This window comes from Camelus bactrianus, chromosome 6 (assembly GCF_048773025.1).
Source record: "Camelus bactrianus isolate YW-2024 breed Bactrian camel chromosome 6, ASM4877302v1, whole genome shotgun sequence".
NCBI lineage: Eukaryota > Metazoa > Chordata > Mammalia > Artiodactyla > Camelidae > Camelus > Camelus bactrianus.
The window spans coordinates 86194195-86211015 of record NC_133544.1 but is presented as its reverse complement, the minus strand read 5'-3'; the positions used below and the strand labels follow the sequence as shown (position 1 = coordinate 86211015).

At 37.1% G+C, this 16821-nt stretch overlaps 1 protein-coding gene across 4 annotated transcripts in view; it reads left to right on the top strand.

The window, feature by feature from the left end:
- The window catches only part of SLTM (SAFB like transcription modulator), a 41133-nt gene extending 29696 nt beyond the window's left edge, over positions 1–11437 (top strand). For all 4 annotated transcript variants that reach the window (XM_074366204.1, XM_074366205.1, XM_074366207.1 and 1 more), the window contains 10 exons: positions 2–168; positions 643–728; positions 932–1095; positions 3431–3611; positions 4344–4468; positions 5300–5470; positions 5894–6208; positions 6317–6461; positions 8319–8479; positions 10382–11437. In XM_074366204.1, the coding sequence (XP_074222305.1) occupies positions 2–168; positions 643–728; positions 932–1095; positions 3431–3611; positions 4344–4468; positions 5300–5470; positions 5894–6208; positions 6317–6461; positions 8319–8479; positions 10382–10490 (1624 nt within the window). In that variant the 3' untranslated portion in view covers positions 10491–11437. The remainder of the gene's footprint in view (position 1; positions 169–642; positions 729–931; positions 1096–3430; positions 3612–4343; positions 4469–5299; positions 5471–5893; positions 6209–6316; positions 6462–8318; positions 8480–10381) is intronic.
- The last annotated feature ends 5384 nt before the right edge of the window (positions 11438–16821 follow it).

Sequence of the window (16821 nt, the reverse complement as noted above, 5' to 3'; positions counted from 1 at the left end):
GGACACAAGCCTCAGTCAAAAAAGAAGAGAAAAGGTCATCTGAGAAAGCTGATAAAAAAGAAAGCAAGGATACTAAGAAAATGGAAGGTAAAGATGAGAAGAATGATAATGGATCAAGTGGCCAAACTTCAGAATCGATTAAAAAAAGTGAAGAAAAGAAACGAATAAGTATGCTATATATCTTTCTTCTTAATCCCTTTCTTATGTGTCCTACAGCTTAATTTTTACTGTGGAAGGGGGAACTTGGTATCTCAGTCCAGATAAACATTTCCACTTCATTATTAGATGTCGCTGTGGTAGAAAAGGAGCTCTAATAGGACTGATGGTCTTCTCCTTTTCCACTCTTAGGAAACAGATATCTTCTTCCAGCTCAACCTATTTACTATTAAATCTGGGCTGACTGAAAATGGTCGTTGATTAATAGCTGTTTAATTGATCTTTTGGTATCACTGAAAGTATTTATGGCTATAGACTGAGCTCTAAAAACTTTACATTTAAGTTCTTGTAGAATACATTTTTTATTTCATGTATTGGTTTGTGAATATCTGGTTGTCTAAGAAGTCAACATTTCATATTATATTAATTTTATCTTTTAATGAAACATTTTTAGACATTTGCTTATCTAATTTTTTTTTCTCCTAGGTTCAAAGAGTCCAGGACATATGGTAATACTAGACCAAACTAAAGGGGATCATTGTAGACCATCAAGAAGGGGAAGATATGAGAAAGTAAGTCTCCGAGAGGGCTATTTTCCACCTGTTTTCAAAAGAAGATAACTCAGTATCTCTGTGACCATTTTTACATACTTCCACACTAGAAAATCTAAGAAAAGAGGAATGTCATTACTCATTTAAACTTCTTAAATGACCAGCTCAATTTGAAAAGCAAAATTATTTTAACATCTAGTCCTATTATAATTTTTTTCTTATAGATTCATGGAAGAAGCAAGGAAAAGGAGAGAGCTAGCTTAGATAAAAAAAGGGACAAAGACTATAGGAGGAAAGACATCTTGCCTTTTGAAAAGATGAAGGAACAAAGATTGAGAGAACATTTAGTTCGTTTTGAAAGATTGCGACGAGCAATGGAACTTCGAAGGTAGGAAAAGATTCTGTTTTATACCTGTCTGTAACTATAGGTACATCTGTAACACTAGTTATAAATCAGATTTGTAGGAAACTGTATTGTTGTAGAAAGATGTTTCTCACTTTTAAGAACTGCAGTAAAACGTAATGATTTCTTAAGTTTGGATAGCATTTTACAAGTTATAATACATCTTTCTATTATCTGTATCTTGACAGCTCTGTAAAGTTAGTTATGTCTGTTATGTATTTGAAAAAAATGGAGGCCCAGAGAGGCTAAATGACTCTTCCAACGCCACATGGCTAATGAGTGGCAGAGTCGGGACTCAGACCCAAGTCTTCTGACTCCAAGTCCAATGCTCTTTCCTCTACTCCAAAGCTGCCGCCATAAAAAACATAACATTAAAGGAAAAATTGATTCTGTGATAAGGTAGTGTAAGCTACAGTGATCAAATAGTATGCTGACATAGGAAAAATCCATTGTACTTTGAATTAGAGCCCAAGTGAAGGAAGCTTACTGTGTTCAAGCTCTGTCCCAGCGCAGGCATTCTCTTTAAAACAAATTGAGAACAAAACAAAACATTCCTATTTTTAGTGGCAATATCTCATGAGTGCCTGTTTGCTTTCATTATTGATTTTTGGTTGACACTTAAAATATTCTTCAAATATTCTTTATAGTATGAATTTCCAAATATTAACCTATATTGTCAAATGGTCACTCATCATGGAATTTCATCTATTCATTCACAAGATTGTTTGGAACTACCAGAGATACTTCTAGCAACTTAAATAATACTATGATTGTCACACGTTATACTAAAAGGAAATCATCCTTGCATTACTCAGAATCTGTTTTCCATTTTTTTGCTGAAGTCTCAATATGCTTAGCTTCCTGTTTAGATGACAACATGTTGGGAGGAGAGAGAGTTATTAGAGCATCAATTCTCAAACCTACCAGACCAGCATCCCTTTTATATAAAAGAAAGTTGCTGTACCTTCTTTACTATTCTGAAATGAAATTAATATATAATATGCCTACCTATAAAATAATTTCCAAAATATCAATATAATACCTTAACTCTAATATAGGGGAGAAATAAAAGTAATTTATAATGAAGCATATATTCCAGATACGAATGTTCAGGCATGGCTCTCTAGAAGACATAATGAAGTAGTCAGCTGTTTGCACTCCTCTCTAGACTCAGTGAGAATGTGACAGCTACAAACACAGATTGTTATCAGTGTGTCGTATTGGTTAGTCAAATACCAAGAGTGGTGTTGACATTATGATTTCTGAAATGGTAACCAACTCTTGGAGAAGTTCTCAAAGTATAATTTTCCCTCTATATCAAGTTGCATTCCTGGAAATTTTAGTGTATGTAAAACTATGTCACAGCAAACCAATTTAGCATTTATTAAAAATGGGTTAAGTTCTAGAGTCAGATTTTTTTTTCCTAAAGGTGATTTTGTTTTGTTTTAACGACATGAATGTCCATTATGGCGTTTAAAAGGTATTAGGAGTGTTGGACAGGTTTTTTGTTATGCAGGACAGTCCTGACTGTTCCGTGCATCATAAGAAATTTAGAATCTTTGGTCCCTCACTAATGCTGGTAACAGCCCCTTAGTCATTGTGATAATTAAGAATGCCCTTCAGATTTGCATGGGGGCAGTACTAGGGGAAGACATGCTGATAGACAAAATATTCTGGGTGCCTTAGAGTGAGGAAATGATAAAAACACTGTTAAAAGTCTAATGCAGGGTTTAATTTAGTTCAGCAAACTTTTGAACTATCTTCTGACTCAGAGAAGCATGTTACCTGGAGCCATCTGTTACAGACTAGTGAAACTCCAAAAGAGGTCTTGAGGGCAGCCGTTTATTATATATAGATTTTGCCATAATTCATGTTGATGGTTATGATCCCAAGTCATCAAAAGTAAATTCTACCTTGTTTAAGGAGATAGAATATATCCTAGATTCTGGAAATTTTTCTGTCAAAAACAATGGAAATTGTAGTTTTGTAAATTCACATATGTAGAATCTTTCCTTTTTAAAATGTTGATTGATTAATGGGCTATTATTATAGTGGGAATTTTATTTAAACAGCAGTCATCTTAGAGGCAACTGCTCTATAAAATTAAGCTGTTCAGTTGATAGTCTTTAATAAATAAGTGACAGTATTGAAATTTGTTTGAAGTTTTATTTTGAGTTCTCTTTCCAATTACATTAAAACTACTTAGAATGAGTTGAAGTTTAAAATTGCCAACCTCAAGGAAAAATACAAATTCAAAAGCTATTCTCTTTCACACAGTGCTAGCATAATTTAAGTATTTCTAAATACTGATTTTTGTTAGACGAAGAGAGATTGCAGAAAGAGAGCGTCGAGAGCGAGAACGCATTAGAATAATTCGTGAACGGGAAGAACGGGAACGCTTACAGAGAGAGAGAGAGCGCCTAGAAATTGAAAGGCAAAAACTAGAGAGAGAGAGGATGGAACGCGAACGCTTGGAAAGGGAACGCATTCGTATTGAACAGGTGCAGTCAGAAAATCTTTTCATCTTAAATAACTGACCTTTTTCAAACCCTGTGATTTTTGCCCTAAAATTTGCTTTACTTGTTGTAAAGCTTCTATAGGATGAGTTCAGCTAATGAGCATATATTAAGTATCCCTGAAAGATAATAGTGAATTAGGTGCTAGTTAAAAATACATTTAGTAGTGACCTTGTTCTAGCCAATTGGTAATAACTTGAGCTCTGCAATATCATGGCAGCCTAATAGTCTGAGCATAGGACTATGAGTCCAGAGTAGTTGTAATCCAGGCTCTGTCACTATCCCATTCTTAGAAAATAATAACTACTTCCTTACAATTCTCATGGGAATGATTTCCCAAGGCTGGAAGGAATTAATGCCTCTCTTTGCAGAATTGCATCCAGGATTTTAAGGCACTTAGTCTTCATACATTTTAAGAACTCTATTTCTAATTCCCTTTAGGTGCTTTTGTTACAAATGATTAAATCTGACCTTCCCAAGTACTTGCCAGCTTTCACCACCCAATCTGTGTTAATTTTAATGTTGCAGAACAGTAGTCATAGCCTAGATTGCCAATTACCGGAGTCAAATTTGTTATTGATTTGTCCGAGGTATGTGTTTTGCCTGGTGCTTGCCTATGATGCTTTCTTAATGACAGGATTACAACAAGGTTGCATATATACTTACCTTATGTTTTCATTTTGCATTGGTTGGTTCTTCCTTCTGTGTTGTGTGAAGGAACGTCGTAAGGAAGCTGAACGTATTGCTCGAGAACGAGAGGAGCTGAGAAGGCAGCAGCAGCAGCTTCGTTATGAACAAGAAAAGAGGAATTCTTTGAAACGCCCACGTGATGTAGATCATAGGTAGTCGCTTGCTTTCTTCAACAGTTCCTTGCTGTATTACTTCATTCAAGCTAAGACTAACAGGAGAATTAGAAAGTACAGGTGCCCCTCACTGGAGTAAAAAGTCGTGATCAACAGGGATGGGAACGATTGCAGTCTTGGGTTGGACTCCATGCATTGTCAAGGGAGAAGAGTCTGCTCTTCCTTCCCTACTTACCTTCCTAATGCCAAATGTTTTTCCATTATGGCTGGAAATACATGGGAGGTTTCAGTCATGCTTCCCAAACCCAGGCCCATTTTGAAAATTCTTATAGGATAGTGTACAGAAATGGAAGTCATAAACTTGGGAAGACTAAAAATAGATTCTGTGGTGTGTTTCCGTTCATGGTTCTTAATAGATTTCAAAATATAATATAGTCATTTAATTTTCTGAATATAAATGCTATGGGATTTAGTTGATTGTGCTGAGGAATAAGTGGAATGAATGAAATATGGTTGGGTCTTAACCTCTCTAACCTTTCCAAAATTAAGTGCAACAGAAAAGGTTGTGTACTGCTGGTTAGAATTTTATTATAAAATGGTATCAAGTATTTTATCTTATTTGTCTTTTCCATTTAATAATTTTAAAACAAATAATTTTTTAGCTGTCTTGTGAAATTCCTGTAACACTTATATGACTTAACATAATTTAATAATTTTTTGCTAGCTGTTCTCATAACAGAATGCTTTGTCTTGAGTTTATTAGTGCTCTGTATTCACAGTTCCTAGCATGTGGTATGTATGACTCCAAGTAAATGTTATTTGATTGCTGTAAAACTAATTTATATAAATGAGCAAATATTTCTCTTCAAGGCGAGATGATCCTTACTGGAGCGAGAATAAAAAGTTGTCTCTAGATACAGATGCACGATTTGGCCATGGCTCTGACTACTCTCGCCAACAGAATAGATTTAATGATTTTGATCACCGAGAGCGGGGCAGGTTTCCTGAGAGTTCATCGATACCGTCTTCATCTTTTGAAAGGTAAATAGATGTGTTGAAAATTGTTGTATTTGGTATATGAGCCTTGCCAGCGATAAGTTTGGTTCTCTATTAAAATCTTAATTGAGAAGTACAGGTTATAACTGTGTGTTGAGAACAAATCATGTTTGGTTTTTGGTTTTGTTAATGGGAATGTGACAGTATTCAGAATTAGTTTAATAGGCCACCATAACAAGGTCGAATAGTTCGGCTTTATCTTCTTTATCTTAAAAACTAATTGGGAGTACTGTTAGCTTTGGATGTGCCTCAGTTGTGAAGAACAGTAAAGAGCACTTCAGGCTGGTATGACTCGAGTGTTTGATGTAATTCCCCTTGGATACCAAAAAACCAGCATCCGTGCCAGACATTTAGCTCAGTTTAAATGTAAGTACGTCTCAGGACCTGTGTTCTTTGTTTTGGTAATAGGCGAGAACGTTTTGTTGGTCAAAGTGAAGGGAAAAAAACACGTCCTACTACACGAAGAGAAGATCCAGGTTTTGAAAGGTACCCCAAAAATTTCAGTGATTCCAGAAGAAATGAGCCTCCACCGCCAAGAAACGAACTTAGAGAAACAGACAGGCGAGAAGTGAGAGGGGAACGAGACGAGAGGAGAACGGTGATCATTCACGACAGGCCTGATATCACTCACCCTAGACATCCTCGAGACGGAGGGCCCAATCCATCTAGACCAACCTCCTGGAAAAGCGAAGGAGGCATGTCCACTGATAAGCGGGAAACAAGGTATTTATGAAGTTTCTAATGCCTGGCTGATGGTGGTATATGATGCATTTGGGTTTTTAAAAAAGTTGTAGTAGAGTGTTGATTGTGTTTCTGTGTTTCGTTTAACAGAGTTGAAAGGCCAGAACGATCTGGGAGAGAAGTATCAGGGCACAGTGTGAGAGGGGCTCCGCCTGGGAATCGCAGTAATGCTTCAGGCTATGGAAACAGAGAGGGAGACAGGGGAGTAATCGCAGACCGGGGAAGTGGAGCACAGGTAAATGCGTATTAAGGTTTAATGTCAACTCTTCAGAAATAAATTTAGAGGACTTCTGAGACATGTCATATCCATCGCATCATTTTGGTGTGGCCTACCTAATTTAGTTAGATTAGAATGCTTGGGAGACTAGCTTCTTATAAAAGATCTTAATGCTTCTTGTATTTTACAGTCAGTAGTTGAACATATAGCCCAGAGAAGTAGGATACGAGCCCTGAAATCGCCCCCCCCCCCAGTTTTATTGAGATATAATAGACGTACAGCAGGCACTGTTCAGGTAAGTTTAAGGTGTACAACATAATGATCTGACTGGAATACATCATGAATGGATGACAGCCCTGAAATTCTAATTCTGTTTTTACTAACTCTCTGCTGAAATTTGGGAATTGTCTTTGGTAGATGAGCCTTCCCAATGATGAGTTTGATTTTATTTCTTTCTTAAGAAATTGAGGATTTCAAATCAGATGGAAAATACTTGGTCCCTACTTGTGTTTCCCTTTCACTTTTTCCTTTAAAAAAAAATTACTCTCCCTTTTCTCTTTCATTAAGTAGCTTAAAGTGTAGACTGAAATAAAACTTTTGTCTCTTTTTTGTTCTTTCATCTCTAAAGGTAGGCAAGCGGAATATTTTATATTTTTTAATTGCTTTTTACTCCCGTGACAGTTCATTGACTTGAATATTTTGTAAGTTAATGAACCTGGGCAGAGGACATCTCTTAGCAATTCAAATGAACAAAAACCTTTTAACTGTTTTTAAAGCATTCTGTTGGTGAAATACTGGCATATGCAGAGATAGCAGCAGAGATAGAATACTCTTTAAATTAACACACAGAAAAGAATTCTGAAGTGTGTGTGTGTATCCATCCTTCAACCTGCATTATACTCCAATATTCTCTTTTGCATTTGAATACGTATTAGGTTTTGAGCAACATTTTTTACCAGAAAATGTTTGAATTTCCTGGCATGCTGCTTAATACCACTATATGCTTTCCATTTCATGCAGAGCACTGTGGAACAGATTTGGGCCTGCTGGCATTTATAAGTGTTAATGTTTCTAATAAGTAGAAATGTTCAGTATATCAGCTCACTGAGCTATTTACTCTGAATAGAACTTCTAAGACTTGGTACATAATCCAGGTATATCACCTCATTTAAAGTAAAATTCAAGGCAGTCTCATAGACTAGCCCCCTGCATTCAGATACCCTTTTATAAAATGTGTCCTGAGGAGGAGAGCCTGTCCATCCCCTGGCAATTTGGTTTTCGTGATGTTGGTCTGTAAGGTGTTCTGATGGTAGTGTATCTCTGTAGTTCCCTTTCAGCTTTATTTTCTGCAGTCTAAATATCATAACTTTTGACTCTTTTTTCCCTCAAATCTTCTTGCTTTTGTTTCTTTATGTTCACTACTCTTTTTTTTTCTTTCACAGTCATGGATGTAAGACCTTGTAAGAGCGTAGCACTAGCTAGTACTGTGTACAGTAGGATGAGAGCTCCTGTTCCTCTGCGCTGTTTGCATGTTGATGATATATACTCCACCCTGATTTGTCTTCAGGGCTTGACCTCCCTGTACGTCTTCTTCATATAGGTCCAGGCGTTATACATAGACTCAAGGGTCAGGAAGTACATGGGTGCTAGAAGGTATAGCAGTAACAGTGCCGAAGCATTTCCCTCGTACCCTGCCCTGAAGCCTGAGTAATTTCTCACTTCAAAATAGATGGAAACTGTCTTCATATTATTCATTCTGTCATCTTCTCAGGCATCTTATTAATTTGCTTCTGACCTTAAAAGTACACCAGCGTTAAGTAAATTGGCCTGAGGCTGAGGCTGTCCTGACTTTTCTCTTAATGTGTTATTCTTTAGCACTATCCTGAAGAACGACATGTGGTTGAACGCCATGGACGGGACACAAGTGGACCAAGGAAAGAATGGCATGGTCCACCTTCTCAAGGGCCTGGCTATCATGATGCGAGGCGAATGGGTGATGGCCGGACAGGAGCAGGCATGATAACCCAGCACACAAGGTAAGTAGTTAATCATTTAAGACTTTTCTGCCAGCATGTGACCAAACCTTTATCTTTTCCTTAAAGGTCATTGTAGTTTATGAGAGATTGAATTGCAACTAGTAACAAACCTTGGTCTGCCCAGATATTTCCACATATTGACTAAAAATCTCTAGGAGATTATATGCAGGGCAGCTGATGTTAATTTGTTAGTTAATATTCCTCATTGTAAATTAGTTGATTGGCATTCTGGCATCCTGATCTGGATATATATAGGCATGTATGTCAGAATCCAGTTGGTAATAGATAGTAATTTCATGTTGGAACCATATTCTTGCTCAGTGTCTATCATTCCTAAAATTCCTAGAAAGGAAGAAGAAACTGAAAGGATGTTCTGTTTTCTCCCATTTCAAATAACTCTAGCAGCATTTTTGGATATTTATGCCAAAGCCTGTTCACAGGCTAAGAGACGAGCTTTATTTTCTCTTCACACCAACATCCATTGTGGCTGTTCAGCTGGCAAGTCTTTGGCCTCTCTCTCCCCCATGATCTTTCTTTCCCTTTCCTCTGTCTTAGAAGAGACAGTGGCTTGGCTCCATGACCCGAGTAACCATTCCATTGGTTGCTTGTACCGTCACACTCAAGTGTTTATTATACTTGTGCCTGCACAGCCTCATCACTATTTCTGTCCTTGGTTTTTGAAGGTCACCAATGCCTTTTTTCTTGATAAATTCAGATTCCTTTAATTTTTTAGTTCTCAGACTCCTTTGTGGTTAAGCACTGTTGCTTTTGCTTTTTTGAAACATTCCTCTGTTTTCTAATGTACCGTAATATTCTTTGTATCTTTTTGATTTACTTTGTTGGCTCCTTTAAATGGTTGGATTTTAGACACTATTTATTTTTAGCTCTATTTTGTGATCTCCATGCAGTATGTTGCGAGCTCCATGTAAATGCCTAGACGTCTCCATAAAGTCAAGGTCACAGGCAAACTCATTCCTCTCCTATTTCAAACCTTTATGTTTCAGTTGTCTCCAGTTTCTTCTAATGTGCCAGTGCCACCGTGCCTCTCATTCACCCAGACTGGGAAAACATGGGCCTCATCTTTATCTCTCTTCATTCCTAGCATAAATTTCTAAATATAGTTCAGTTTAAAAAAATATATTTGTAATAGCTTTACCCTCTCTCTCATTTCAGCTTTTATCTGATCTTCCCCAGTTAGTCTTTTGCATCCTTTATTATTCACAGTATTTCTAAATTTAACTGTTGAGACTGTCTTCTTACACCATTTACTTGCTCCAAAACTATAGACAGCTTTTCTAGGTTACAGGATCTAATCCAGATTCCTCAGTCTGGCATCCAAACTTTTTCATAATCTGGTTTTATTCTACTAAAACCATTTCCCCATGAGATTTTTCTCTCTCAAATTTGTTACAGGGGCTTGGGGTGGATCTTTTTACCTGTATCATTCAATTGTATCTACTACACTGCATTATACGTATAAAAGAAGTTAACAGAAACATTTCTTGAGTGATGTCCTCTAGCTCAGAGGTTCAAGTTCCTAACGTGATGCTTATGCTGTAGATCTGGGGACCACAGTTTGAGAACCACTGCTCCAGTCCGTTCATGCACTGACCGTTAAGTCGCTTACAGAGGGAGAGACTGCCCAAGTTGAAATCCTCACTCTACCATTTATTATCAGATCACCATTGTGATCTTGGGCAAATTACTTAACTTCCAAATCTGTTTTTTCATCAGTAAAATCAGGTTAGTGATGGTACATACCTCACAGGACTGTTGAAAGGAGTAAATTAATGTGGGTAAAGTACAAAGAACAGTGTCTGGTAAATGATAATTTTGTAGGTGTTAGCTGTAATTATTTGTTCTTCTGTTCTCTGACTTTTTTTTCTTTTAAACCTTTTTCAGTAATGCATCCCCAATTAATAGAATTGTACAAATCAGTGGCAATTCCATGCCAAGAGGAAGTGGCTCTGGATTTAAGCCATTTAAGGGTGGACCTCCACGAAGATTTTGAACATTAGCTCTCTGCCATGGTTTCAAGATAATTTATTGAAGTCTGTAAACTTTACTTGACTGACTACTTATGAAGAGGACCTCTGACTTGCTTGAGAGTTCTGTCAGACTTTTCTTTTTTTTCTCATTTTTTAAAATTTAACATGATTGCTTTTCTCAATTTTGGAGAAGATGTTTAAATAGTTCTGTTGTAACTTTTAATAGTTTGTGTATCATTCAACTTTTTTTCTTGCAGCACCAAGACACATTTGAAAAGATAGGAATCAAAACCATTTTGTTTAACGCTGTGTGAATATAAAGAGTAGTTTGCAGGTGTGTGGTAGTAGTTTAATTTGCAGCATTAGCTCTGTGGTGTCAGGCTCTAGAGTTACTTCTTGTCACCAAGCATTTTCGGCCTCCATTTTGAAGGCTTAAACAGTCTGCTGTTTAATTTTTAGAGAATAAGATTGTTCCTTGCATTTCTGAGTATTATGTAACCTATTTTTGCAGAAGGTACTGTTACATTAAGTGCATCTGTGTATCCTGGTTTTAAAAAATGTACTCTTTTTTGAAATAAACCTTCATATTCTGTATAGTTGCTAAAGCGTTGAGAACCTTTTTAATTGTAAAATCAGAACCAATTCTCAGTTTAGTGTAGCAGCACACTTGTTCAGGTTTGCATGGTATGAAACCAAATAGATAAATGAAACCTTGGCCATGAGGTCTGTATCACTGAGGTTTTTAGACTGAGTTGTGCAGGTAAGTGCACTTTTAGGTAATCTGCACTGTTTGATGGATAAATTCCATCTCTGGGAATTGTGTGGGTATTAATGTTTCCATGTTCCCAACTATGTTGAGAAGTGGAAAAAAACCCAGGTTCCAGATTGGTGAATCAGTTGGGTTTTGTAAATATTTGTATGTGGGAAGGCATTGTTGTCTCTTTGTGAAAATAAAAATCCACACTTGGAAGTGTATGTGTCTTTGTTTCCAGCTTTTTAGGTGTAAGTTCTCCAGCCCTTTCTGGAGTTAAACCCAAAGTAATTGACTAGGTTTAGAGCTTTAAAGGAAATTAGCCTTAACTTTAACTCTTCACCTCAGTAGCTGGGCAGCACACTCTGTTCAAGTGTTGGAGACTTAACCGCTAATCTTGTGACTTTTTTTTTTTTTAAAGGCATCTTTTCCAGGAAAGCCCTTCAAGGTAAATTCTAAATACCACCACTTAAAGCCTCCCCTATTCCTTCACATAAATCAGTGATGAGTAACCCAGATGGTCTAGATTCTTGGAAAACTTAGCAGTCTGTATGCTCATACGAAGTAAATGATGGGTACAAGGGATTGCTCTGAGGTCATCTTTTGATTTGAAGAGTCTTTATCAAAGTTCTTGTAAATGTCCCTGGGTGGATACAACTGTGCCTGTAAGATGGCTCAGACTTCTGAGTGCTGTGGGCAGTTAGGGTACCCTGGTCTTTGACTCTTTGGGGAGCTGGCACTTTTTGTGTTGATCTCGATTTCATACCCTTTTCTGCCATTTCTAGTCCTAACTGTGGGAGCAGGTCGTGTGTGTGTGTTTGGGAGTCTGCTTCTTCACTTCCTCATTCCCCACCTCTCCCTCGCCCTGCACTTTATGGAATGGCACAGTAGAAACCTCAGTTTGTGTTGGAGTGAACTAACTTCTGCTCTTCCTCTTTCTGACTTTGGGTCATTATGTCACTTCTCGCCTGTTTTCCTTATTTGTAGAGTGGAGCTCTGCTTATTTACCACAAGGGATTACACAGTTGCTAATATTTGCTATGACTTAATGTGCTAAGCATTTTGAGTGCATTTGCTTGCCTAATACTCAGAGAATCCTACTAGCTATAAGTAACAATTAACTGTCCTACCCATTTTTCAGATGGGGATCTGAGAAGTAACCTCTTAAAAAGTTAGATGTTGGATTTGTTCTAATCTTTTCTACACCTACATTGAAGGGTACAACAGTCCAAAGACTAGTATGTAGTTATTTTTTCTTCAGGTTGCCATAGTCTAGCATTTTCAAGTTGAAAAAACCTGACAAAACCACCTTCTGAAATTTTGGCCTTGAGGTTGGGAGTAGCCCTCAAGGTTCAGGGGCACCACTTAGTAGAGGTCTGGCTGGCTAAGGATCAGAAGTGAAAACCAGTTTAAGAGATTTTGTAAAGGAAGCTGGATTCCTCAAAACCAAGAGAAAGGAGAAAATTTGCTGTTCTCCATATACTTGGTGAGCAATCAAAACATGTTTCACCAAAATGGAGGTTTCAGTAATTTAGGAGTAATAGCTTATAGTGGTTCAAGAAAGAGCCAGTCCTAGTAAGAGACTATACACGCCAAAAATAATTGTAAAAGAAAAATAAAAGCTTCAGAAATGCATAGAAAAATTTAGAAACCTTTCTGCCTATATTTGTATTCCTTGGCTATATTGTCACTTAACTCAGTTCCTCCACACTTAAGCCAGTTCCAACAATTAAATACTTACTGAATCCTTACTGTAAAAATGTCAAGTTACTTTTGCATTCTTTGTTTAAAAACTTCATCCAGTTCAGCTCCTTATCTACAGATGAATCTTTTGCAGTACCTCCAATAGTGCTTAATTAGCATTCCTCTCAAGCATGGCAAATTTAACATGTTCCATTACCGCCTATAAACTAATCCTCACAAACATTTAGTCACTATCTTTGAAGTCAGTAAAGCTGCCATACATAAAGTTCTCTTTCCTACATCACTTAAACTGCATCAGCCAACAAATACTGCTTATTTTTACCTAAAAGAAACTGTTTCCTGAAATCCTTAAGTGCTTCCTGCAAAATAAGCTTCTTTCTCTCTCTATAACATTTAGCTCTTCCAACCAGGCTTAACAGGTTCCATACAGTTGATTTTCACCTATGTATTATGTACCAGTTACCTTTATCTTATGTCTACAGCACCACACCTCTTTTCTCTCAAATACCACTTCATATCCCTTGGAATAAATCCAAACTCTTTGGAGGTACACTGTTTCTCTCACCTCATTTCTTTAACTACTTTCCTTGCTCACTTGTCACTTGCCTCTTCCTGTTTCCTAAATACAGCATCCCATGTCCAGCCTTTTGCACTTGATTCCTTGATCTGGGATGCCCTTCCTCTAGATATCCACATATCATACTTCAAGTCTGCATGAAAATGTCATTTTCTCAGTGATGCCTTCCTTGATATTTAAAACTGCCACACTCTTACCCCACCCTTGGTATTCCCCTTCCACCTTACGCATCTGATATTTATCATCTGTCTCTTCCAACTTGGATGTAAGCTCCGGGAGGGCAACAATATTTGTTTTGTTTAATTTTTCTTTCACTACCGTATCTGAGCACCTGGCACTTAGTAGCTACTCAATAAATAGTTGTTGAATGAATAACTGTGGAGAAGTCACAATTTTTGTAGAAGAGGCTTAGGGGGCAGCAGTTTGGTTAGAGTAGGGGGTAGGGTAGGAATGTGGGCTTTGTCTTGAGAGTATCTGGTGAAAATTGAGGTAAGGGCTTGAGGAGGGCCAAAAGCCTCTCCTGAGCTACCCCTTGGTGTAGCTACCAGTCAGAAATGGGACTGTATACACAGGCTGCCTAGACCATCGGACTTAACCCAAGGGGCTTATGCTCCCTGAGAGGAGATGCCTGCCTTCAGCATGAGTATTAGCCATGAAGTTGTCTTTGCTCGAGTTCCGTGCTCACTGAATCATACATTTGCTTCCCACTTGGATTTGCCAGCAAGGTTGGGAAACAAGAGTATGAACTCTGCTCATTAGGTAGATTTTTATTGGTTTGTTAGAGACTGCCTAAGCACATCAAAACCTCAAGCAATAACCGGTCATTTGGATAGAGATGGTGGTTCTTTAAAGTTTCTAGTGCTATCCACCAACATATAGTAACTAATTAATTTACTCATCATATGCTGCCAAGCATTTGGGAGAGAGAGTGGAGGGGAGACAGGTCAGATACCATGACAAGTAAGATATATGGTGCATTCCTTAAGTATATGGTAGTACATAAGGCTAAAAACTAAAAAATTATGATTCTATAAAATAAGGAAGAGTCTTAAAATATCCTAATTTGCATAAAGTTATGTCACCTATAAGCTTTTTAAATGACTTTATTCCCCAGATGCTCTGCCATCCTTGGTCCCTCCTGTTCCTAGCTCACTGGCCTCAGGGAAGAGCCTGACTGGTTCTTTGCCCTGTGTATATCTCACTACCACTGAACCACTCTCATAATGCAAATTTAGGTGAGACTGTACTACAGGAAGGCCCTTTTTTCCTGGGACAACCTGCAGGGTTGTCCAGTCTAAAGCCTTTGGAATTAGGAGTTCAAGTGCCATTTACTAGATGGGTACAATTATGGGCAATTTATCTAAGTCCAGGATGCTATGATCAACTTGGCTTACCTTGCTGGGCTGTTGTAATGATTTAAATAGGGAAAATATTTATGGAATCCTGAACTAATTTTCATTATTTCTCTTGTTCTAGCAAACTCATATTATGCTCTCTGATTATAAAACAAAAGAGAAGCACTTGATTTGTAAATGTTGGTTTAACAGAGAGCTGAACTGGTACAGCTGCTGCTGACAAAACCTTAGGTCTAATTGGGTGACATAAGGCAGTGATTCTTAAGCCTGTGCCCTATTCCAAGATATTCAGGGTGGGACCTAGGCATATTTTTCTGCAAAAGTTCTAGAGGATTTGTATGTGCAGCCAGGGTTGAAAAATCCCACTATGGAGATACAGCTCAGAGTAGGTAAGAACAAATGCTCTTTGAAGATCAGCTACGGTTTTATGAGTAGTAGGGTTTTCCTCCTGACTGCTCCAACACATCATTTTACTTTTACAAACACCATCTCTTGTCAGTGGGTGGGATGTTCTGATTAAAGTAACTTTATAGTTAACTGGTGAATAGCAACTTGATATGATTGAATTGCTCTGGGTAGGGCAAGAGGGAACTTCTGCATCAGCTTTAGAAACTTGTGTCCAAGGCTTTCAGAACTGTCTTGGTTGAGCTATAAAATATTAATACTATGTATTATTTAGATCAGGACACTTTTCATTCTATTAACTGGAGAGTCACCTTTAAAAAAGGTTATAGACAGATACCAAGATTAATAGACTAGATCCAGAGTTAGAAGTGTTGGAGTCTGGTTCTTATCCTACCAGCTGGAGCATATAATTTAACCTTTATGGACCCCAATTACTTTATCCACAGATTTATGGCCTTTATCATTACTGTGTAACTTCTGGTATGATAAAAATTCAAAATGTAGGCAACTCTGGTCATTCTAAGTAATCATAGGAAACTAAAGGGAAAAAATCTTGTCACATAATGAGGTAACTAATATTTCAAGCTTACTATGTGTTAGGTGTGTTAAATTATGAGTTCAGTTGTCATCACAGAAGTTAGTATTTACTGAGCACTTTTCTTGTACTAGGCATTGTATTAGGTAATTTACATGCATTGACTCATTCTCACAACAGGCTTATGATTTAGGTATAGGTACTATTACTATTCCCATTTTAATGTGTGGGAACTAAGGAACATTTTGTCCCAGATTATAAAGGTAGCAGGTGATATGACCAGTGACTTCTGTAATATATTTGACACCACAAAGCAAATAATTTCTAAACACCTCCTCTATATGACAAAATTATTTTCTGTTATAAGCATTTCCTTGATTTGTTCCCTAGTTTTAAAGTACTGATTAAAAATGAATTTTCATTGTAAAAGATATTATAATTCAGTAATATATTTTTTGCATGTACTAAAATTTACACTTAACAGCAAAAAATTACATTTTATAATTCCCACTCTGTTTAACTATTTTAAAATTGTAAACATAAAAACTCCAATTGAGCATAGAGAGTGACAGAAATGAGGTAACTCAAGGTCTAGTTTTCAGTATATAGGTCTTACACGTGTTTTGTTAAATCTATAGTATGTTTGATTGTAAATGGAATTTTGTAAATTTCAATTTTTAATCATTTGTTGCAAGTATATAGAAATACAATTTTTAAATTTTTGAAGTAAAATTTACAAATAATATGCACACATTTTAAGTGTACAGTTTAATGAGTCTTGACAAGTGTGCACACCCAAGTAACCACTACCAGGATCAAGATGCAGAATATTTTCATCACTAAAGGTTTTCCTTGTGCCCTTTCCTGGTCATCACAATTCACATCTTTGGCCCTAGGCAACCATTTATCTGCTTTCTATCACTAGAGATTTTATTTCCTAGAGTTTCAGATAAACAATCATACAATAATGTCTTTTTTTAATCTGACTCCTCTTGTTCAGTATAATGTTTCTGCAGTTCAGCCATGT